At 40.1% G+C, this 24,130-nt stretch overlaps 1 protein-coding gene across 1 annotated transcript; it reads right to left on the reverse strand.

The window, feature by feature from the left end:
- Positions 1-539: 539 nt before the first annotated feature.
- LOC149275002 (pendrin-like) lies at positions 540-17,272 on the reverse strand. Its single transcript, XM_089504999.1, has 20 exons — positions 17,136-17,272; positions 16,102-16,241; positions 12,366-12,476; positions 11,752-11,942; positions 11,193-11,357; positions 10,740-10,892; positions 10,564-10,646; positions 9,140-9,287; positions 8,296-8,409; positions 7,425-7,502; positions 6,715-6,810; positions 5,875-5,981; positions 5,436-5,505; positions 5,258-5,350; positions 5,073-5,168; positions 3,877-4,116; positions 3,548-3,602; positions 3,156-3,301; positions 2,382-2,465; positions 540-659 (listed from the first exon to the last, which is right to left on the reverse strand). Exons 1-20 carry the CDS (start codon positions 17,270-17,272, stop codon positions 540-542), a joined length of 2,427 nt encoding a protein of 808 aa, XP_089361125.1.
- Positions 17,273-24,130: the final 6,858 nt, after the last annotated feature.

The following is a 24,130-nucleotide window of genomic DNA, read 5'->3' on the forward strand; positions in this document are numbered from 1 at the left end:
ATTATTTTTTTAATCAAGGAGGTGATCGTTGCCATAGAAACTGAAAGCGCGCTTCTTGAATTTTCTGATGGGAGGAAAGGATAAACCAAGAGATCCGCCAGGCTTTATTTGCTTAAGAAAACCAAAGAATGCAGTTCGTGTTTCGTCCAAGTGGAACAGCAGCTTTAAGTATACGGAGACCTGTGGGATTTACTGTCACGGCAGTCAACGGGATCGTTTGGCAATTATAGAAAAACGACAGAACTGGGTGCGCCTTGATTTGCCAGGAGCCGTCCTCGTTAGAGACTTTTTAACGTTACCCCTGCTGCGATAACTTCATCTGAACACATTAGACAGCCGCCATTTTGTCTGCTGCCATTTTGTCTTTTCTTAGTCCACCATTAAATATAATGTATGGTTTAGCGCCATTCAGGTAATTGTAATATTGTATAAACAAACAACAATAACAATTGGGTTATAATTATTACAAAGGTCCGAATAGGAGATTCCACAGAAGGGTTAAGATCCATTGGGACTTCCAGAGCCAGACGGACAAGCAGCTACCGGCCAATCCACACGACATTGTGGTGGTAGACAAGGACCAGATGACGTTTGATAGAGCGCCACATGACAGCAACATTAGGAAGAAGGAGTATGAGAAGCTGGAGACCTACCAGGGCCTGAAAGAAGAACTAGTGAAGATGCGGAGAGGGAAGACCAAACTAGTCCCAGTGGTCATAGGAGCACTCAGGGCTGGAACGATATCAGAACACTTTGCCCAGAAGAGTGCAGAACTTAGAACAGCTAAGATACTGAGCAGAACCCTCAAACTCACAGGTCTCTGGTAGAAGACCCAAGGTTGAGGACGACACACACCACCCATAGGGGTGAGAAGGGAATTTGTTTTGTATATATATATTATATATAATAATGTATATATATATATATAATAATATATATAATTTAATATATTCCATATATATATGGAATATATTAAATCATATTAGGCCGTCTATTAGTGTCAAGAAGCAGGTCGGTGATCAAATAAGCAAAATGATGTTTTTTACGATAAGAAAAAAAATCCCATTATTTAATTATATAGGCAGCACTGAATGATCAATACATAATTTGATTGGATTATTCTATATGTGAAATATCCCAGAATTTAGCAATTCACCACGAACAAGTAGTCTATATTCTATAGCTAGAATATTAATATCATCAACGTGAAAAGGCATTTTGTCTGCGTCTAGAACTATTTGAAAAAAGAAAACAGCACAATATGTTTAAAAATTCATTTTTAATCTGATATTTATAATATAATGTAATAAATAAGAGTCCCCCTTCAAGTTATTGAAAGGCACGCTGCTGATTTTATGCGGTCGAGTCAACCCAGTCTCCCTACTGATACTACTTCCTGTTGCATCATATAGCATCTTCCTGTGAAGGTTGCTTCCCTTCAGCCTACTAAAAAACACCAGTCTTGTTATTCCTAATGAGTTTAAATAGTTTATTATTCACAATAAAATAAAAAAATAGAAAAAAGGATTTTTTTTTGTTTGTGGGTAGACAAATAACAAAATGCACTCACACTTATATTTCTTTCGCTTTTCGACGTGTACCTTCATACCAAGAACATTTTATATGTTTGAACCTGTATTGAAGTTAGCCCGTCATTTAGTGAATACTACAATAATGAAAGCCCAGTCATTGTCGTTCTGACATCACACATGATGCGTCGCTTGTTAGCTGTGAAGTCATAATTCTTCATCCCCTCCCCCCCCCAAAGGAAGCAAAATGGAATTACTGCCACACTTTTATATAGTTGCACGAAAAAAAGTACATGACCATCACATGGATCCAGAGACGGAGCGTAAGAAAGTTAGTCCTCATACTCCCCAAGATCTTTTTTGTTTGTTTGTTTATGATGCCAGCGCTCTTAAAGCCTGTAAAAAAAAAAAAGTAAAATAAATAGCAGTGATCTTTTTTTTAATCATTTTACAATTCTTCGTTGTTTTGATCTCGGCCTCCATCTGTTAATACCCATCCTTCTTTTTTGCCCATGCAGTCCTTCTTCTGTCTCGTTACCCCTCTACCTCCCAATAGATGATAGACCCCCCAATATCAGGGTCCCTCTTCTAATACTGTACAGTATGTCTCATGTGTTCATATTATGGTTAATTGTGAATATGTTATGTTATTGTTCATTTTGAATCTTTCCCTATGGACTCTACTGGCATTCCATAAAATATCTAAATAATACAATCATATAACGTACCAAAAAGGCATCTTTTCAATTCATTTAAGTAACAGAAAACAGACTTTTTCTTATTATAAATATGCGCGACACGTTTTTATAATTTAACGGCAATTGTCTACTATTATATATAGAAATTTCTCACCTGTTCTTGTGGGTCCAGCTCATTGTACATCGGACTCATCTCCGTAAATTCCAGCTGTCCCTTAGATTGTTGCATTAGCGATATCTTGCAATGAAAAGACGTGATTTAAAAAAAAAAAATTCATGTAATTTGGGTAATTTTTCTAAATAATGCCTCCTACTTTATTAAATAATATGATTTCTTAGTCAGGCAAGCAGTTGTGCGTAGATGGTGCTGCAGAATGTCAAATTTTTGAATGTTTTTTTCTAGGCAAATGAGTTTCGATGCACTGACAGGTAGGTGGCTGGCATCATAAAAGAAGTATCCAGGAATTCCATGTTGGAAGATCACTCATTGACAGACGGGGGTCATAAACAATTTGTTTAACCCCTTTAAGGACCATGGGCAGTCCCTAAACCCATTGAAAACAATTTTGAGCCCGTACATGTACGGGCTTTGTCATTAAGGGGTTAAAATTCCCTTAAAAAATCAAGGAATGCCCCTTTAAAAGTGTCTGGAATCCATCCCTGGCTCCTTACGTTTACAATTCAGGTAAAGCAGTGATTACGGGATTTTATTAAGAACATAATTATTATTACTATTATTATTTCAATGTATTATTAATATTATTGTTATTATTATCTTTTATTTATATAGCACCAATGGCTTCTTACCATGTTACAATCTGTTTGGTAGATAATTAAGTCACCTCTAAGGGTCAACTACACGTTTCCAGCTAAAATGTTATTTGCCGCTTCATTCTGTCGCCCTCGGAGAACAGAAATGCCTAAATACCTTATCCAGGAAAGGGTCATGTCCACTCCGAAACTTCCTTTCGCTTTCAACGTACAGCACGGCATCGTGCACCGTCAGGAAAAAGAGATCGGGCGTAATTGTTTCATCAAAGAAAGAACAAACTTCCAACTTTTTAAATATGATATCTAAATAATAAAAATATAAAGAGAAATATAATACAATGATAATAAAACAATACAAACATATACTGTATATTTAAAAAATAAATAAATATATTTTATGGAGCATTGGAACAATGGGCGGGTACAATGATGATTGGAATTTTAATCGGTTATTTATAAGGTGATCTTGAGGGTAGCCCCATAACCACCATAAATATAATCCCAACCCATTCATTCTTTCATTATTAGAACCAACATTCATTCGCTTACCGTCACATGCTGCGATGTATGCGTCAACATCAATCCTCTTGAATTCTTTAAATATCTGTGGGAAATAGAAGCCAGTTTAATGAGACGGGACCAACTTCATATCAATGTCTATGTTTTTAGAATGTGATGTCGTCAAAGCCCCAGCTGGTTTAATGGTCAGGTGTCCCAATACTTTTGTCCATATAGTCTATATACTGTATGTATGTAGGGTGAACATGTGTGTTTAATAAAAGTATGTTTTCTTTCGTTTCAATGTTTTGGAAATCCATTGAAATCTTTCTACACTATTAAAAAATTTATGACGGTCTTTAGAAATAAGAAATATTTACCAGTTTCAAGCTTTTCACTGCCACAACATCAAGGAACGTTATCTGCCCAAAGTCAAAAATAACGCTATGAATATTCACTTTGGGCACAGACACTAAAACCGGCAGGTCCGAATTCCAATCTACTTGAATTTCCACTTCTTTTGTAGCAACTTCTGGCATATCTTCTGCATGTGGCGCCTCTAGGTCATCATCCGATTCAAATCCCTTGTTATCAATACCGTCACTAGTGATGATTCCATTCTAGAAGAATTACAAATATAACATTTGTGAAATATATCTGTAAATTACGCCAACCTACATTTATCATGTGAAACTGACATGGAAGAACACTTGGATAATATTGATCCTATTAGAATTCAGGAGCCAGGAGGAAATACTTGGAAGCAGCTTGCTTTTTTTACACTGGCCATAGAAAGGATACATAGAGGGTCCTGCATGGTCTTTAAAGTGTATTCCCTTTATATAAGGGGAAAATAAAACCGAAATAAAAAAAAAAGGATCCATAGAGATGGTACATGCCAGAAATAAAGTGTTAGGACTAATTAGCCACCAGGATTTGTCTGAAAATGGGGAGAATAATTAGAACCTTTTGCCTCAATTGTGCCATAATAATCTCAGCTTCAGTATGGTCAGTGATACAATTGTTATCTAGCATGCCTCCGACTAGTTGGACCAAAATGGTTCTTATCTGCAGTCTACTGTATCTACAGGTATCTTGGCTTTGCAGGCCTGGAGTCAAGCTTGGAGCTGTCAAAACCATGGAGCACTGTGGTGTTGAAGGACATACTTCTTTCGCAGCTACCAAGTGGCCACCTTGCAACTCTTCGAAGTTGAGGGCCCCAAGGTGGTTCTTCACCTATGGTGGGTGATGGTCCTGCCCTGTCCCTGGTGACACCCCTCCCCACCACAAGCCACACGCCCAACACAATTGTCCCATTATGGACACCTGAAATCTTTGTATGCAACATTTGTCCTTGGCTCATCACACATACTGACATATGTCTTCATCCTGTCCCCGTTGGATAGCACAATTCTACATTCGAGTTCTTACATGGCTGTTAGAATGCTCTGTAAATGTTCATTCATACATACATTTTATTCATTCATACATTCTTATACATAAGAATATAAATAAATTGAAGCATTAGAACTTACAATATAGTAGTTGCCATATACCCCCACCATTTTGAATGTACCTTTGTTGTACTGAGTTCCCCTTTCTTGATCAACTTATGTATCTTCCGCAGGGCTTTGGCCCTTTTGTTAAAGACTCTGACCGTGTCAAATCCAACCTATTGAGAAAATCGAGAATAAAAACAAAAATCTTGGGTGTCATCATAAAAGCAGTTACTCGTTACTAAATATGGATGAATATACTCACTATTTTTTTAATGCCACCTTTCAGGCCCTCGATATTGCCGTAAAAAATGCCGCTGGAAAATCGAATGATTTTAACGCCTTCTGGTATGATGAGCTGTAACATAACAGGGGTTGCCGTCTTAGCTTGTCCCGAATGAGCTTGTTACATTTTATTTAAAGCATTTGCGTCAAATACTCACATTTTTGTATATTTTTACATCCTTATAGAGATCTGTGTCGGGGACATTTGCGAGAGAGGTACAAGAAGGGCTAGAAAACAAACAAAAACGAAATAAAAATCAATAATTTCGTCTCCATTAGAAAATAGATAAAGGAAATATTTAGAAAAGCGTCAATGGGATCACTTTTCTTGCCACTGATTGGCTGCTTCAACCAGCCAGTCAGTGGTGCGGAAATGGCGCGGATGCCATGATGCATGGGGGATTTTCTTGAAGGCAACATCACATACATGTTAATTCTCTCACATTTTTTTGGAAATTAATGGAAAAAAGCATTTACTTGGATTTAAGAACATTATTTTTTTTTAGAAGGAACGTTATTGGGGTATTGGTTTTAAAGGAGTCGATTCTTTAACAAAACAAAAGCTTGCGTCGCAAGTTAATTAGAAATTCAACTCACAACTGGACACGAAGGACGACAGTCAGTAGCCCAAATACTAAACCGGCCAGCAATCCCAAATCCAGGCCCAGTATGATGGCCGCGATACACGTGACGACCCAAATTACCTGCAAAAAAACATATTCTGTCACAGAACCTGCCTTATTAGGTCATCAGTGCGCTGGTTACAAGGTCCTGTGTTCACGGCCCCTCTAATCGATTACAAATAGAGTGATTCGGAGAATGGACATTGTAGGAGGAATGTCTTCTGACCATCGGGAATGGAGCACCTGGTGCCATTTTTTTTGCCATTGGAGTTACCATGGAAACTATACAAAATTGTGCCCCCCTTTCTGTGGTAACACGCATTGGGAGCAGATGGGAAGATGCGTTGTTATATTTCTGTTTTGCTTTTGTGCATCTTGAACTTATTGGTACATAAGTAAGAACTAGACATGGGGCATATATTTTCTTCACGCTCGATTAAAATCGCCCTTTTTCTGTTCGGAAATCCCATTCGTCCGGTCGCCATGGAAACAAGAAATAAACGAGTAGAAGGAGTTGAATTAAAGTGGCGAGATTCTCCTCCTCTTAGTTTTAGTTAAAATGGCGGCCGCAGCCAGGAACGAATGATGGAATATTCTGGTATTGCACACATTCGTTTCTTTCATTGCACTCGTTCATTCGTTATTCGGACAAATGGACGGGACGGTAACATTCGGCACGAAAAAGGCATTTTCAAAGGTGGGCCTCAGTACTTTATCGGTTTCCAAATGTAAAAATATAGCAAGAATATATCGTCCTAATAATGGGCAGCAACGCACAACAAAAAAATCAAATAGAGCAAGCTACGATACTTACCGAATCCCACTTATTCTCTCTCCATAGTCGGGGGACATCGCGGACTTGCCAGAACATACCCTTTAAATTGGCGATGCAAATGGCTGCAAGGACAGACTTGGGAGAGAAAAGACAGAAATAACCCAGTGAAGCAGTGACAATTCTAACTAAAATGTAGAAAGGTAACCCAAATACTAGTTACTAATTACTCATATAGCATTAATAATTAATAATATTGCGCTATTTTTATAGATTTTGCATAATATATATATATTTTTTATTAGGCAGCTGCTATTTGTATGTATTCTAGTTCTACCAATCTACTAGACAAACACCCCGGCTCCTTATCATACTGCCTGTGGCAAGTAATTAAATGGCTCGGTATTAATTAACCAGCCGGACTCTCTGGCTAATGAAAGTCTATGGAGGGAGGGACTTCATTAGCATTGCCGTAAAGCATCAGCTCAATGTGGTGTTTGAGCAGAGAAAGTCACTCACAATATTTAGATACGTTATCTACGGTACTAACGCGCTTACCAATAGAATATTAATGTATAAACATTAATACTCCCTGTAACGAGACTTAGATTATTAATTCTACCTTTTATTTATTAAGCGCCAACAAATTGCTCAGCGCTGCACAATTTAAGGGGCAGTTAACACATATGTAAGAAATATACATTAATGCAAGCCAGTAAAAGATAATAAAATGAAATAGAAGCTTTCTGTACCTTCTGAAGGGGTTCTAGAAGTCTGCCAAGCGCTACAATGGCGATCAACACAACTCCAGCCGAAATCAGACTAGCGATCTGATAAAAGGTAAGGAGGATAGAAACAGTTAATAGTAAATGGTGAATAGTTCAAAATATATATATATTCAAATATTCACAATATTATTTGCCAGCCTTCTCTATGTATTACATAGCTTTTTTATATAAATATATCAATATTTAATTTACTGCCATATATTTTATTATTTTATTTAATGTATTATTTTATTTAATGTAATGCCATATAATATTTTATTATTTTATTTAATGACATATAATATTTTATCTAATGTCATATCATTTAATTTAATGAAATTTATTATTTTATTTAACGCCATATATCATTTTATTTAATTTAATGACATATAATATTTTATTATTTTATTTAATGACATAATATTTAATTATTTTATTTAATGTCATATCATTTAATTTAATGAAATTTCATTATTTTATTTTATTTAATGCCATATATTATTTTATTTAATGCCATATAATATTTTATTATTCTATTTAATGCAATATATCATGATGCACCCCCAAAGTAGTGTACCTCAAGTTAAGTGGCTATTGTTACATTACAAATTACTTAGTTTATTCTGATGTTCATTTAATGCTTTTCATTGAGAAGCGTGGCAGATCTGCTAAGGGAACACTTAATTATCATGTGACACAGAAGCAGGCACTGATTGGCTATTTTTGTAGAAACTGAAAGGGCTTCTTCAAACTTTCTGTATTGTTTTTTATGAAATTAAACTTTCGTGATGACCGTTCTGCATAGATTATTCGATCAACATACTGCAGAGACAAACAACAGTATATAGATCGTTACCTGGGTTTTCCCACCGGTGCCTTCCTGGATGGCGGTGCGCGACAATGCAGTGCTTGCACAAAAGCAAGAGAAAATCCCGCTGAACATGTTACTGACACCGTAAGCAATAAATTCCTGAGTAATACAAACACACATTGATTAATTCAGTCTTCTCTTTGTATTACATGGCTTATTTCTATATAAATATTACAACACTTGATGAGGTATGATAGATATGGTTGACATTTAGTAATGGGGGGGTACAGGAGTTTGGCTTTGTAGAACAACAAAAAGCTTGGGGCTACATTAACATTAAGTGCGTATCAACCAGTGCTTTCATAAATATGAAATGGTTTGACCAATACCAGTAGCTTTATGAGATTTTTGTGGAAATTTCGCTTTCTAATGTATAACCAATCAGGGGCAGAGGAGTTAACACTACGTTCCCACTTAAAGCCGATGACATAATAATACGTCCTTTGTTGTTTTGAATCGGTAAGGGGGATCTCCTGGCTGATTCACAGGATATTCCGCTGTGGAATGGTAGCTTGATGCCACAACTTTGCTGCCCATGAGCTGATTGATACTATGTAGCAAGTGCTCTGATGAGCACTAATTCCATTGTAAGTGACTGAATGTCTGATTCCCGGTAGTTTGTGATGGCGCCAGGATACGATGGCACACCCAGTGCCGAAGAGTACAGCATTAGTGTCCGACACAAGAGTAGGAAAAGGGATCTATGCAACAGATGTCAGAGTATCATGGGGCCTGCAGTTCATCAACACCATTGTACGTTTTCTAAAGGTTGTGTAGAATTAACCTTATTTGTGGCAAACCCTGTAATAACGACTTAGATGTAATTTACCTGATTACCATCTACTGGATAGTTATTCCTCGTTCCATAGACTTTTGCCACAGATACAGCAACAGCATATGCAACAATTCCAATGGAGAAGGCTGAGCCGATCATTTGCTGAAACATGCTCACGTCCGGCAGCACGGGTGGTAAGAATCTAGAAGGTTAAATACTCACTCAGCTTCATGTTTTTTTAAGGTAATTTTTATTAACAATTAATAGAAAATACACTTGGACGTGTTCCACTTTTAAATATTTTGCATGTTCTTTGTTCCAGAGAGTGATATTTATTTGTATAGAATCTATCTATCTATCTATCTATTTATCTATCCATTTATACTGTATATATTAGGTATGCCTTTTTTTTTTTGGTTTAGAATTTGGTGCAGAATGCTTATACTCTCCGATTATTTTGACCTCTATAAGAGATTAGAATACAGAAAATAGTCATGCACACTCCAATTTATGCAAGCTTTGTTTATTTTAATAAAGTTGTCAGCCAATGTTTTGACCTAAAAGAGGACCTAATCAGACCAAAATAAAAGTGGCTGGCCAGATTTCATTAAAATAATTACATTTTACATGTATTAAAATGTTCATGGTTATTTTCTGTTTTCCTTGTCATGACGCACTTCTACTATAATTTTCTAGTTTTTTATTGTCTCCTAAGAAAGAGGATCAGAGGGCTTTTGGTTTAGAATATGGAATGTCCCTCCTAAAGTTGGACTCAGTACATATGTACAAGTAGGCTCACTAACACTTTCTACTAGACCTCCATGTACAGGTAGACTCACGAATGCCTTCTACAAGACTTCCATGTATAGGTAGACTCACTAATGCCTTCTACAAGACTTCCATGTACAGGTAGACTCACTAATGCCTTTTATAAGACTTCCATGTACAGGTAGACTCACTAATGCCTTCTATAAGACTTCCATGTACAGGTAGACTCACTAATGCTTTCTACTAGACCTCCATGTACAGGTAGACTCACTAATGCCTTCTACAAGACTTCCATGTACAGGTAGACTCACTAATGCCTTTTATAAGACTTCCATGTACAGGTAGACTCACTAATGCCTTCTATAAGACTTCCATGTACAGGTAGACTCACTAATGCCTTCTATAAGACTTCCATGTACAGGTAGACTCACTAATGCCTTCTATAAGACTTCCATGTACAGGTAGACTCACTAATACCTTCTATAAGACTTCCATGTACAGGTAGACTCACTAATACCTTCTATAAGACTTCCATGTACAGGTAGACTCACTAATGTGATCTCTTTGGAATTTAGTAGTCAAAAGTACTCCAGCAGTAATGAAAAATTACACATATTTAAAGAAAAACTAATCCTTTTTTTATTTGGGATATGTAACTGGTATAACTCAAATTTATCCAGTGAAATTATCATTTTAGTGAATTCACTCACCCGCTAGGAATTGTTTTTACAATTCCTGCGTTATAGTTCTTTTCAAGCTTTGCTCCGTAGGAAATTCCAGTCGCTACTATTGTCTAGAGACAAAACAAAGATAATCCAATGAATGTGTAGTCCCTACAATTGGTTCATGTAAAAATTAAATATAAATGTGTATTTTCTATACGTACCACAATAATTTCTATAGGAATTGGCACTCGGAGTTTATGTTTGTATTTTTCGTTTATTTCCTTTACCACGACGCATACTATGAAAGCCAGGAGTCCGGCGATGAGGTCGGCAATGTTGGTTTTAGCTATGTTGGCACAGATGTCTACAATCGTCTAGATATAAACATAGAAACAAAAAAAAGAATATTGAGAAACACATAATTTTACGGCAAATTAAAGAAATATTCAGTCCTAATTTAATATTTTTTTGTACATCCTCTGGGAAAAAAATCACGCGTTCCTTGGTTCCGTCTTGTGTTTTAGTACTTCATCTCAGGGCTTTATTTAACGAGAATTGTGCATGACCCAAAAAAGTAGAGTGACCTTGAGAGGCGCTATGGGTAGGCCATGTCCTTGAAAAAAATGCCTAATCTGAATGATAACCTAATTTTATGTGTAATATACCGCACTTACCAGTATTATAGAGAAGACCCCGTTGTAGTTTCCTGTGGGAACATTGAGGACTTGTTTGATTTGGGACACAAGAACTTGGAAAGCGGCCGCCGTGGTGAATCCCCCGACTAACGGCTCTCCTAAGTACCTGACGATGAATCCGATCTGCAGTATTCCTAATCCAAGCTGCGAAAAAGGGAAAGGGAACAAGTTTATTGGGTCTGCCCTCAAGAACATAAAATTACTTTGATGTTGGGAAATAAGCGGTTAGGGTATGTAAGGAACTCGTAGCGGGACATCCCTGGCCGTCGCTGCCACCTTCGTCATGGTCAAAGTTGGCTGCAAGTTGGGTAGCTGCTCCGGTTCTCCAGAGAAGAGCAACTTCGTGTCCCTTAGCTTGATGTTGCGTTTCCTGGCTGGACTTAGACGTCAGACGTGAAGCCTGAGTATTCTTACAAATACAGGGGCATTTTGCTACAAGGTGTCACTTGTGTAAGGACTTTTGAAGCCACCTGGGGCATAAATATTTATGTGATTATCACACACAGGGTCATGGAAGGTGCTATTTGTCGGAAATTACCTGGATGATGCCCGTCAAGAAGCACAGGGTTCCACAAATCAAGATTCTAGCTTGATCCCTTCTTTCTATGTCTATCTCAGCAGTAGTTGTGCTACCGTTCACGACCGTATCGTTACTTAGGTGGAAATCTTCATCCGGGGCCATGGAAGTTGCGACCACACCAACCATCAAACACACCACGGGAAACGGCCCTGTAGAAATACGCATATGAACATGGGCTGATATGGGAAGGTAATGTAGATGCCTCCTCAAGGAGGACACTGCTTTGAGATCATATAATTCTCTCTAGACATTGTTGTGGCTTCACACCCTTCTCACGCTTTTCTCGCTTTGCTTAGATGCAACGCTTGTTTCAATGTGAAATTGTTCATATGAAGAGCCACATTGTCAAAAGCACGGGAACCATTCCAACATTGTCAGGGCAGGTGGCAGCTATGCACTGTCTAGGTGCTCCATGGAGGTAAGTGGATTCAGCTGGATATTGGATCCATCCTTGCCCCCCCCCACCACCACCACCACTATAGATATGGGTAAGCAATGGCTGTCCAGAATGGTCTACCATCCAATGCCAATGTTTGTTGTCAGATTGGACTTGGGATATTTCCAGAACTTACCTATTGAAAGGTGTCTAGACGTTCCCATAAAAGCATAGGTCAGTACAGGGAAAAAAGCAGAATATAGGCCATAACCAACAGGAACGGCGGCAAGCAATGCGAAGGACAGTCCTGAAATAATAAGGTCAGTCATAATAATTAACCATTGGCAATTATTTTAGAAAACAAACCTACTATATTAAAATAAGAGAACATTTTTTTTTTAATTTCAGATGCCTTTCAATATTTTGATCGCCAGACTGCCTGTCAGTTCCTCTTTCATGAGTCGAGTACCTATCTAGGTGAATAAGACCGAGCCATTCTATTGTTTACTACAGGCAGTCTGCCTCCCCGTTACGGATTTCATGGCAGGCGACTTGGTGGAAATTTGCTTACTAAAGTTTAGCAAAAATTGTATACATCCCTGTCCATTTCTTTAGGTATAGATAAGTGGATTCGCCGAAGAAGGTTCTCAAGAGCAGAAAGCCTCCAAACTCAGCTCTTAGACAGTGACAGACACAAGAAAGCACAAGAGGAACCTGTTTACGATCTGTGTGTATTGGATACGTTATGTATCTGAAGAAGGTACAGAGGGTTATTACTGTACGAAAGTTATTTTTTCAACTCATAAAGTGCGTTATAAATAGTTAACGCGGGGAGATCACTTGAAAACAAAGTCTTCCCAGTCCTTGAACTACACATTATACAGGGTCAGCTTCGCCCCTTCTTGTGGGAGAAACTCTCTGAGGTTGGTCCTCCATAATACGTAATGCAGTAAACCACAGGTCCACTCAGCCAGATAGAGCCCTTAATCGTGTCTAATATCATCATAGGGCCAATTCTTGCTCCTTCACCTGTGTAAGACCAAGAGGCCATCATCTAAAAAAAAGAGAGCGTCGGGGGCAGACGGGTGGTAGATGAGTGGAACGACCTCCCAGGCTAATACACCGAGGGGATTTGATCATGTTTAGGATAGGCAAATGGCTCCTAAATCAAAAATGGGGCCGATCTGTCGTCAAATTCTACGTGTCCCTGGGGTAAAATACCAAGACAGGTCATGTTGACTTGAACGGAAGGTTAATCATTGCGCAATAGTTTAATGATTAGTCAACATTAAACAATACAACACTTTCAATGTTTGACACTTACTACTGTAAATCTAAATAGTGATCTATAAAGATACCCGTCGTTGTAAGATGTAGCAAGTCCCATAAAGCATATTTCTGGTTTCATGATTCTTTAGCTATCGGATGAGCTGGGTTTTAAGAGGAAGGAAGAATGTAACGAGGCTCGCTGGCTTTCAAGTGCAACCCAATTAAAAAAGGTTGACATTAAACTGCAGGTAATGATAGAAGGAATAAAAAGTTATTGTGTATATCTTCGGCGATCTACAGTGCTGCTCGTATCGAGAGAGAGAACCTCTATTCACCCGCAACCCTCTCCGTCAACGTTCGTAGCACGATGTTTAAAATAGATTTATACAATGAAAAGCAATTAAGGATTAGTTTGGCTTTGCGCAAACCATTATATTGAAAAAATGGCAGAATAGGATCAAAAGGACAAAGTATTTGTAGATTGTATATGACGTAACCTCTAGCTTTGATTGTTGTAGTTGGCTGATTGGGGGCTACGTAGGCTGAGGCCCAAGTGTTTTGGTGGTCAGCCCAGTCTCTGGAGCCCAGCCAACATGATCCCACTGCATACCTCCCAACATTTCAAAATGTGAAAGAGGGACACTTTTTTTCTTTTTAAATCTCGCGGAACTCACCAATACAAGCGATTGCACTTTAAAATGTCGCGATTGCATCGCCACTTAAAACACGCTTCGTTTTTGTCAGCAGTCATGCATGTTAAAAATAACCAACACATTGAATTGAATTCCCATGAGGCTCAGCCAGACATACTACTTCCATGATGATGGCTGAGCGTCATGGGAAGTGCAGCAACAGTGAAGCTGCAGATGCAATCTGTGAACTAAAATTCCCATGATTCTCAGCCAGCCAGGTGTCCACCATAATCCACAGCAGCAGAGATTTTTTTATTAAAAAAGGCTAATGTTAGCCTCCCTCCCAGGACCCTTACACACTGCCTTTACACACACCTGCCCATAAACACATATATACACATACACTGCCTTTACACACACACATATACACTGCCCTTACACACAGCTGCCCATAAACACATATATACAGATACACTGCCTTTACACACACATATACACTGCCCTTACACACACCTGCCCATAAACACACGTATACACATACACTGTCTTTACACACACGTATACACATACACTGCCTTTACACACACATATACACGTATACTGCCCTTACACACACACACATATACACATACACTGCCCTTACACACACACATACATGTACACTGCAATTACGCACACACATACACACTGCCCTTACACACACACACACATACATGTACACTGCCCTTACACACACACACATATACACTGCCCTTACACACACACATATATACACATACACTGGCCTTACACACCAGCTAACAAATACCTATACTGCTCTTACACACACTGGCCAATAGATGTTTGTTAGAATGAGTGTGTGTTAACATATGGTGTTTGCATGAGTGTATGGGGTTAGCATGTGTGTGAGTGTATAGCATGTTAATTTATAGTGTTTACATTAGCATATGGTGTTAGTGTGAGTGTGTCTGCATGTGTGGTAGAATGTGTATATGTAAATTTATGGTGTTAGAGTGAGTGTTAGTAGGCATGTGTTAGTGTATAGAATTAGGGCGAGTAAGTTGAACCCACCCAGGAATCGCAAAAATGTGAAAGAAGAAAACTTTTTGTATGCAAAACAGAATAAAGTCTTAAAAAGCTTAGTGTCACCATTTTTCAGGTTTGCTTCCAAATGCATACAGGGATATTTTATTATTATTTTTTTTTTATTATTTATTTTATACATTTTTTTATTTATTTTTGTTACGTTGTTAAAAGGTGGGTTTCTGTCATATTTTGGAATGCAAATCAAGATTAAAATAATTCGACATTACACTACTAATAAGCAATCAGATTATTTTTTTCTCTCTGAACGGTATGTAAACCAGTACAGAAATCGTAGCATATGTCCGAAATTTCAAACTAAATATTTCACGGCTTAATTTCATGTTTTATTAGTATTCTGAAATTCTTTTATGGACTATAAACAGGGGTTTTTAAAAGGTTTATTTCAAACGGCTACGAGGGTCAGTGGGTAGTTCTCAAATTCTAAAAATGTCTTAAAATGTGTTTTCCATCGTATAGTTGGCATCCTAATGAAGCTTTCCTTTTACGTTGTCTTGCAAGGGCCTAATCTTCATTCAAAACAAACAAAGGTCTCCAGGCTTTAAAAATAATGTAGAATAATGCTTTTTTCCTAGGAGGAAAGGGGTCACTGACATTTCTGAAATGTGGTAATCATTCCACATACTATTGAATGCCCAAAACCTCCATGGAGCTAAATTTTGGCTCATTCCTAATTTTTGCCAGGAACACTTAATTGTCATGTGACGCCAACGCAGGCACTGATTGGTTGTTGCTGTAGAAACCGAAAAAGCTTCCTAAAAACTTCTGTGTTGTTTTATACGATCGGAAACAAGTACATAACAGATTCGCTTAGGTTCGCTTCCAATGCTATTGCTCCTTTTATTAATATCTCCAGCCAATGGGAACATCTGGACCGCCATTTTATAAATAGATATATATATATATATATAGAAACAATACACTTACCTTGCAAAGTGGAAACGAGGCCTGTACTCACTCCAGAGATTATATCATGTACGATCCATTCTTTCCATCGATATTTGGGTAGCCAATCCAAGAAAGGGAAGATGGATTTGACCACCAGAAGCGCGGACCTTGGAGTACATCTGCCAACGTGGAGAGAGCGTATATTAAACCACGCACAGAGAACGCGGAATCCCGCGGTCAACGTAAGCAACTCTGACGTTAAATAGACTCGTTGGCGACGCACATATCTCAGGACACACGGCCAGCTCATGCCAAAGGAAAAGCTTAACGGGGATCAAGGTAGTATGGAAGCCCAACCACAGCTGGAGAGCTGCTCGTTGGGTTCCTTTACACAAAGAACATACATTTACGGACGTAAAGAGCATATATTTTCTACAGAAATGTCACATACCAAATAAAAAAGCACATGGTCCACGATATTCCCAATACCAACTGTGGACCAACAATCAAAGTAAACCATCCAGGACTACCGAGGCACGTTTTAGATGGGATTTACCTTTGACAAACGTACTTCTGAGCTCTTGAAACCAGAAGAAAGATGGCTCGGTTCTTGACAGCTAAAGAGTAGACCTCTGAGGTCTTGAAGGTTGCTGTTATGGGTGCTTGTGGGTGATGGAAATACTATATGACTATATTACTAAGGGTACTTAGTTCATGAGACACCAGTTTACATAAAAATCCCAAATTTTAGAATAAAGAAAAAAATCAAAAATAAAATAAGGTGGTTTCATCTACCTAGACACAGAATATAGAATGTTCTGGGCAGATCGGCCCCCATCTAGACTTAAACCGTAATCAGTCATTGGTCTCGTCTTAGGTTCAGGAGCCGTATGTCTACCCCATGCATGTCTACATTCTCTAATAGTATTAGCCCCTACCACATCTGCTGGGAGGCTGTTCTATTTATCTATCACCATCGAAATATGTCAAAAAACATCAAAACCGCCATCCTTTTGTCAGTGAATCTCCAATCATCACTGACGTTAAAGGGAACTTGTCAATTGTCAACTCACCTCACGTGTTTTCTTACTCGTTCACGGAACGTTTTCTGAACAACCTCATTCTTTTCATTTTCCTCCTGGAAAGTCGTCTCCGAATAGACGGATCTGGACACCAGGTACGATTGGTATCCATGTTTGGGGGGACTCATCTTCTACATATACAGCGTCACGATCTACTAGAAATGAAATATTTATCATATTGTAATCTCTTTACATTTAAGATTTTATGTGTTATATATTTTTATTTTTTTGATTTGTCAAAAATCCTATCAATTACAAAGTTCATTTTATTTTCTCTGAAATATGTATCTTTTTTTTAGATTTTTAATCTGTAATTGAAAAATAAATAAATAAATAAATAATGCAACATTTTAGACTGGAAAAAGCAAATCTAGCTTTTGGTCAAATTGAAATAAACAAATAAATAAGCAAACTCTTAGAAGTCACAAATCTAGCATGTTTTAGCACAAATTTAAATAAATAAAATATTTAAAAAAAATTCTGCAAAATCTTAGGCTGGTGAAGCAAAGCTAGTTTTTGGCTGAATGTAAAAAAAAATAAAAAATTAAAATCTAAAAATTAAGCAAAATGTTCAGCGGGAGAAGCAAATCTAACATTTAATCAATGAAAAAAATTACAATAAAAAATAATAGCAACACAGCTGATCAAAATTATTTTGAAAATTAAAAAAAAATCATTATTTGAATATTTTATAACTCTTATAACACTTTGATTCATTTTGACATTTTTAATGAATTTGTGATTTCAAAATTCTTCTAAATTAAAAAAAAAAAACAGTTTTTAAATAACTATCAAACTTATGATTCTAGCCCATAAGTTCCTTTTCAGATAAAAATTGCCGATTGATTTTAGAAAAAAATGAATAACTTGTTTCTAAATTTAGTTTTGTTTCTGATAACAACAAGAAAGCAAAAAAAAATAAAAAAATAGCATTAAAGATAAAAACAATATTAAGTATCTTGCACTAGTGCTACGTACATGTACAGCTCCGGTTTAGTTGTTGCACTGCTTGCCATGCACAATATATAGTGTCTGTAGGTCAAGGGATGTTCTTTTATTGGACTCGTATCTCTACTTGCTCGAGAATAACTTGACATCTAGCCATACACCAAACTTTCCATTTGTTGTGATCTGCAACGATTATATTGTCTTACATGAATGTAGATAGAGCAGGAGTGGAATGGGCACGTGGGAACCTCTTACCAGGCATGACGAGGCCAAAATCTAAAGATCCCCGAAGCTTATGCGATTGGGTACGTCTTTTTAACCATGCTGGCCCAATAAAAGTTAATCAAGATCGACTAAATAAGTTATTCTTAGTGGAAAACCCAATAATTCTGAAAATGTTTTAAAAATGGCTATTTACATATTATTGTACTTTTATTGTTATTTGTTGGCGCTTAATAAATAAAAGTTAGTAATATAATTCTATGAACTTATAAAACGAATACATAAAAATATTACTTTACCAGAAATTTGTACATAAGTATTCCCGTGTTGATTTATGGAAATAATGTATGGAGGACTCAGCACAGACTTTATTTAGCCAATGGACCAGTTGGAGTTAAAGGGAGCCTGATCAGGGAGACCAATGCGATCAGGGTCTCTGTTATGCCCTTGGCCTTGTTGCCCTAGGCCTTGTTGGTTTAGACCAGAATAATAAGCCCAGCTTTATTGGCTAAATTGCCCATAAAGGTATCTTTACCAAGTTTGTCCATTTTCTTTTATGGCCAACATGGTAGAACTCGATACCTCAGTGCTTTCTGCATTGATCCTAATGAAGGAACCATATTTTATTCTCCTAATTGGCAATTTAGCCCATAGTAGGGAACATTTTTGAGTTCCCGGCTGCAGTTTTGTGGTCTTCTCTAGTATCATTGAGTCAATTTCCAGACAGAATATCCAAACTAGCCGCATTAGCCCAAGAGAAAATAGGGTCATTCGTTGACATTACTACGTTTTTATTGGGCCAAGGAAAAAAAAATGTAAAGTTACATAAGCTTTCTTTGTTGGACCAATAAAAGTATCACGCTTACCTTCTAGACTGAAATCTTCCATGCCCTTTACTTTTACTGACTCAGGTCTCATAACATCTTTCGTATGAATTCCTGTCCAAAAACATGTTTGGCTTATTCCATATAATGTATAACCAATGTTTTCTAGAATATTTTCTAGTATGTGACGCTATCATCCACCGGCCCAATGGGTCTTTGCCCAGTGTGCTAGATGACCAGTCTGGGCAATGTTGTGACAGGGCCAGGCTAGCTGGCTCTTATGTCATATGAAGTTTAGCCGGGTCACGGAGCACTTTTGTGTCCGGTTCCGTATACCGTGACCCGGTAATATATTATATTGTGTTTAATGTGTAACCGGCCCAGAGACTGATGTGGATTCAGCCCCAGCCTTCAAAGAGACGATCCTATAATCTGGCTGGGGCTCTTAATCAGCCAGCCCAGCCCTGTCTGCCCAGACGGCACCCGCACTACAGGGGGGATAACACAGGTGGGGGAACCCATTGTATTCTGTAATCCCCTCACCTGATACATCCCCTGTATACTGATGGGATTTGTGATGGGATGTGGCTGATGGGATTGGGGGTTGGGTTCGGTACTCATTGCATTGAGATTGTATATAAGTTCTGTGTGTTTGTAAATAAAAGAGAGTTCTTCTTGGTTTACTACGAATGGTGGTCTGGATGATCCGTGGATAGCTGAGTGCGATCCGTATGAGGGACTGACTGGTGATTCCTCAGCCCTCAAACAGGGGGTACCCAGCCTTGGGTACGGTGACCCTGTAACATTGGTGGCAGCGGTGGGATATAAGAGTTCCACTCCTGGGGGAGAACCCGTTGCCGGAGTGGGAAGACGAATTGAGGGGTCTCATATATGCAGAGCTCGACCTCCAGAGCCGCTACCAGGGATTCTCCCAGCAGTTAGCAGGTGAAGACCACAGCGACCCTCTGATGCTGTATAGCCCCGTCGACCCAGGACTGATATATGATGCCTTCCAATTTGACTCGTCCTTCGGAAGCCCCTGCCAGTACCGCAGGGATACAATCTGGGACAACCGTGCAGAAGTCCTGGTTTATGCTATTCCCCCCGAGCTGGAGACTGTTATGGATTGCCTGGTCCAAGAGGAATGGCAGCTCGAGAGGGACTATAAAGAATTGCTGCGGAGAGTAGAGCTCCAGGAGTTACAAGGAGACTGGGAGCATGATACTACAACTTGCGGGAGTGGGACCGAGGTCCTCTTCACCTACTCTGCGGCCCCTGCCCTGGCGAGAAGAACCGAGGTCCTCGCCAGCAAGAAGGAGCGGAGGAGGAAGCCAAAAGCTCCGACCCAAGTCCTCACCAACAACCCTGGCTGCTCTACCCCGGCAGAAGAGATGACTGTCCCCACCGCCCGAGTAAGTGGCACAATTCCCCTCACCAAACCCCTAGCTATGCCTGTAGAAGCCAGTGCCCCAGACGGTCCCCCTGATTTCCCGAGTGTCCTGGGAGAAGCCCGGGTCACTGCCCCAGAGGTTTCCACTGAAGTCCCCGGTGACCCAGTAGAGGTACCATTCCCTAACCTAGCGAGGACGCCAGAGGGGCTGCCGAGTTCCCTGGGTCCTCTCAGTAGCCTGGCGCAGGCCCTGGTTCCTATCCCTGTGTTCTCCGAAGTGATCCCTGGTTCCCCAAGTGTCCTGGTAGAAGCCCAGGTCACTGTCCCAGAGTGTTCCTCTGACTCTCCCCGTGCCCAGGCAGAGGCACCTGTCCCAGAGAGAAAGATCGAGGGTCTGCTTAACCCTCCCGGTGGTCCAGTATTGGCACCTGTCCCTGCCCCGGAGTATTCCCCTGGGTCCCCTGAGTACCCCGCAGAGCTGCTTAGCTCACCCAATAACCCTGTAAGGGCACCTGTTCCTGTCCCAGAGTGTCCCCTAGGTCACTCCAGTGTCCCGGTAGAGGCCTCGCTTACTACCTCTACGTGTTTCCCTGGTTCCCCGAGTGCCCCCGGCCCGATCAGCAGGGTTTTCCTTCCATGCAACCACCCTGGCCTGGCAGCTGCCCCAGACTCAGTTCCCAAGACTAGGGAGCAAGAGTCCCCACGTGCCCCTGTTACCCCGGTGAGGGGGATAGCCATGTGCCCCCGGCTGAGCTGGGTCCGCCCTCCAATTCACAGAGGACTACTGACTATCTTTTTGGGCAACCAGGGCCCTGGCCCACCTTCAATGGATGATTCTGACAAAGGGGGCCATGAACTAAGGCCTGCACCTTTGAACTTTGTCCACTCGGACAGCCTGCAGCAGACCCGTGTGGATCTGCCTGGTCTGCCGGACCGTTGGTCAAGGGGGAGATCTGTGACAGGGCCAGGCTAGCTGGCTCTTATGTCATATGAAGTTTAGCCGGGTCACGGAGCACTTTTGTGTCCGGTTCCGTATACCGTGACCCGGTAATATATTATATTGTGTTTAATGTGTAACCGGCCCAGAGACTGATGTGGATTCAGCCCCAGCCTTCAAAGAGACGATCCTATAATCTGGCTGGGGCTCTTAATCAGCCAGCCCAGCCCTGTCTGCCCAGACGGCACCCGCACTACAGGGGGGATAACACAGGTGGGGGAACCCATTGTATTCTGTAATCCCCTCACCTGATACATCCCCTGTATACTGATGGGATTTGTGATGGGATGTGGCTGATGGGATTGGGGGTTGGGTTCGGTACTCATTGCATTGAGATTGTATATAAGTTCTGTGTGTTTGTAAATAAAAGAGAGTTCTTCTTGGTTTACTACGAATGGTGGCCTGGATGACCCGTGGATAGCTGAGTGCGATCCGTATGAGGGACTGACTGGTGATTCCTCAGCCCTCAAACAGGGGTACCCAGCCTTGGGTACGGTGACCCTGTAACAAATGTTGATTTCCATCTGCTGTCCATGTTTTACCCAATCCTCAAATATGTTTCTATTTATATATATATAATGTGTAATACTTTTCCCAGAAAAGTATTTCTAAGCTTTAAATTTTCCTGCAAAAGATGGGGTTCACTAATATTCAAATATTCATCCAAGGCGGAAAACATCTTGAAGCACCTTGAATCAAGGGAGCTGGATTGGCTTTAGCAGAAATCCATATACAGAATGAGACTAAAAGTATGTGGACACCCCTCCTAATTAACGGGTTTAGATGTTCCATCAACAACCATGTATTGTCAGAGGATGCCATCTTGGTCGCCCTGTTTTTCTGGGTTTGGGCCCCTTTTCAGTTTCAGTGAAGGGTAATGTAAATGCTACAGAATACAAAGACATTTTAGACAACTTTGTGGCACCAGTTTTGGGATGGCCCTCTCCTGTTCCAGCATGAACAAAGCAAGGTCCATAAAGACATGGTTTCATGAGTTTGATGTGGAGGACCTTGAGTGGCCAGAGCCCTGACCTTCACCCCATTGAAGAACTTTTGTGATGATTTGGAACCACAATTGCTATCCAGGCCTTCTCTTCCACACACTCCACACATTTTTGTGGAAAGCCTTCCCAGAACATTGGAGGCTGTTATAGCTGCAGAAGGGGTCAACCTCTTAAGAACTGTGAGGCTGTGAGACTCCAGATTTTAGTCACCTCGTGTTTTCTCGATTCTTCATCGCATTCAGTGTGGACTTTACTTGGTCTCCTTCTCCATAAAAAAACAGTAAAAAAAAAGGTAGAAATTTATAACCCACTAGATTGCACTGTTTTAGTGACAATATCTTCTACATAAAAGCAGGAACTTGAGGCGTCGAACATGTGGAATGTTTCACAACAACCACTGCTTCATTCGGGGTTTTTTTGGCTGTATAAGGAAGCCATTAGAAGTCCAATGTGTTTCTACACAAGAACCCAATGCCTCTTATCGGTGTAAGGTTCCAAACCAGTCTGCCTATAAATTTAATACGAGCATCAGAAGGATGCGGTCATTCTGAAATAAAATGATAGGGTTTATTCCTTCAAAAAATATAATAAAATAAATACCACAAAAGGTTAATAAAAATGTCAAACAATAAAAATGATCTGCTTCTATACAATTGGGTGTTGCAGTAGCGTACCTAGCGAGGGGCGGTCTGCCCCGGGTGCCACTCATCAGGCGGGTGCCACCACGCCGGCACCCCTCGAGAGACGGACAGTAACGTCCGCCGCTAGAGGAGTAGGCCCGGTTGGGGAGATCAAGGATCTCCCTGCAACCGGCTTAAAAGCAATCAAGGGAGGGGGCTTGCGATGCGCGCGGCAGCTGATGCTGTGCGTCGGGATTTGATGTCATATGCCAGAGCACAACACTGAAGCCACGCCCACCGCCTTCCGCGCTCACTGCACCGGAAGGACAGAAGAAGAAGAAGAAGAACCAAGAGGAACAAAGAAGAGGAGGAGGAAAAGTGACAGAGGAAAGGTAGGAAAACATTCAGTGAGAGTGGATTAGTATGTGTGTGTGAGAGTGATGGGTGTTATGCTGTAATTTATGCTGAATTTTTATGAATGAATGTTTGTGAATGAGTGTGTGTGTAAGCATGGATGTGTAAATGTGTGGGGGGGGTAGCATAGCATAGGTAGGCTGTAATCTCACTTCTATCATGCCCAGGTTCCAGCATGTACTGGCTGCCTGGGCATGATAGGAGTGTGATTGCTGTTAGAAATTATATATATATATATATATAATATTGTTGTTGATTTTTGTTTGGCCAAATTTGGTCTTGTGATGTCGATGGGCGGTCCTGCTGCTGTTAGTGGGCGGCCCCTCTGTCATCAGTGTGAGGTCCAGCTGACATCGGGGGCATTCCCGCTCACGTCAAGGGAAAATGGGCAGGGAGCAGTGCGTGTCAAGACCCTGCGACCCGGAGGATTCGGGTCTTGAACCGGAGAAGTGGTGCTTCACCTGGCAAAATCTCCGGGTCAAACACGGAGAGTTCCCAGGTGTGGACAACACTACATTTTGAAAGCCTCAGCAAAATGACATGTGCTTAGGCTTTGTGTTATTTCAT

This window comes from Sceloporus occidentalis, unplaced genomic scaffold, assembly GCF_023333645.1.
Source record: "Sceloporus occidentalis isolate IW3139 unplaced genomic scaffold, rSceOcc1.0.p SCAF_305, whole genome shotgun sequence".
Lineage (NCBI taxonomy): Eukaryota > Metazoa > Chordata > Lepidosauria > Squamata > Phrynosomatidae > Sceloporus > Sceloporus occidentalis.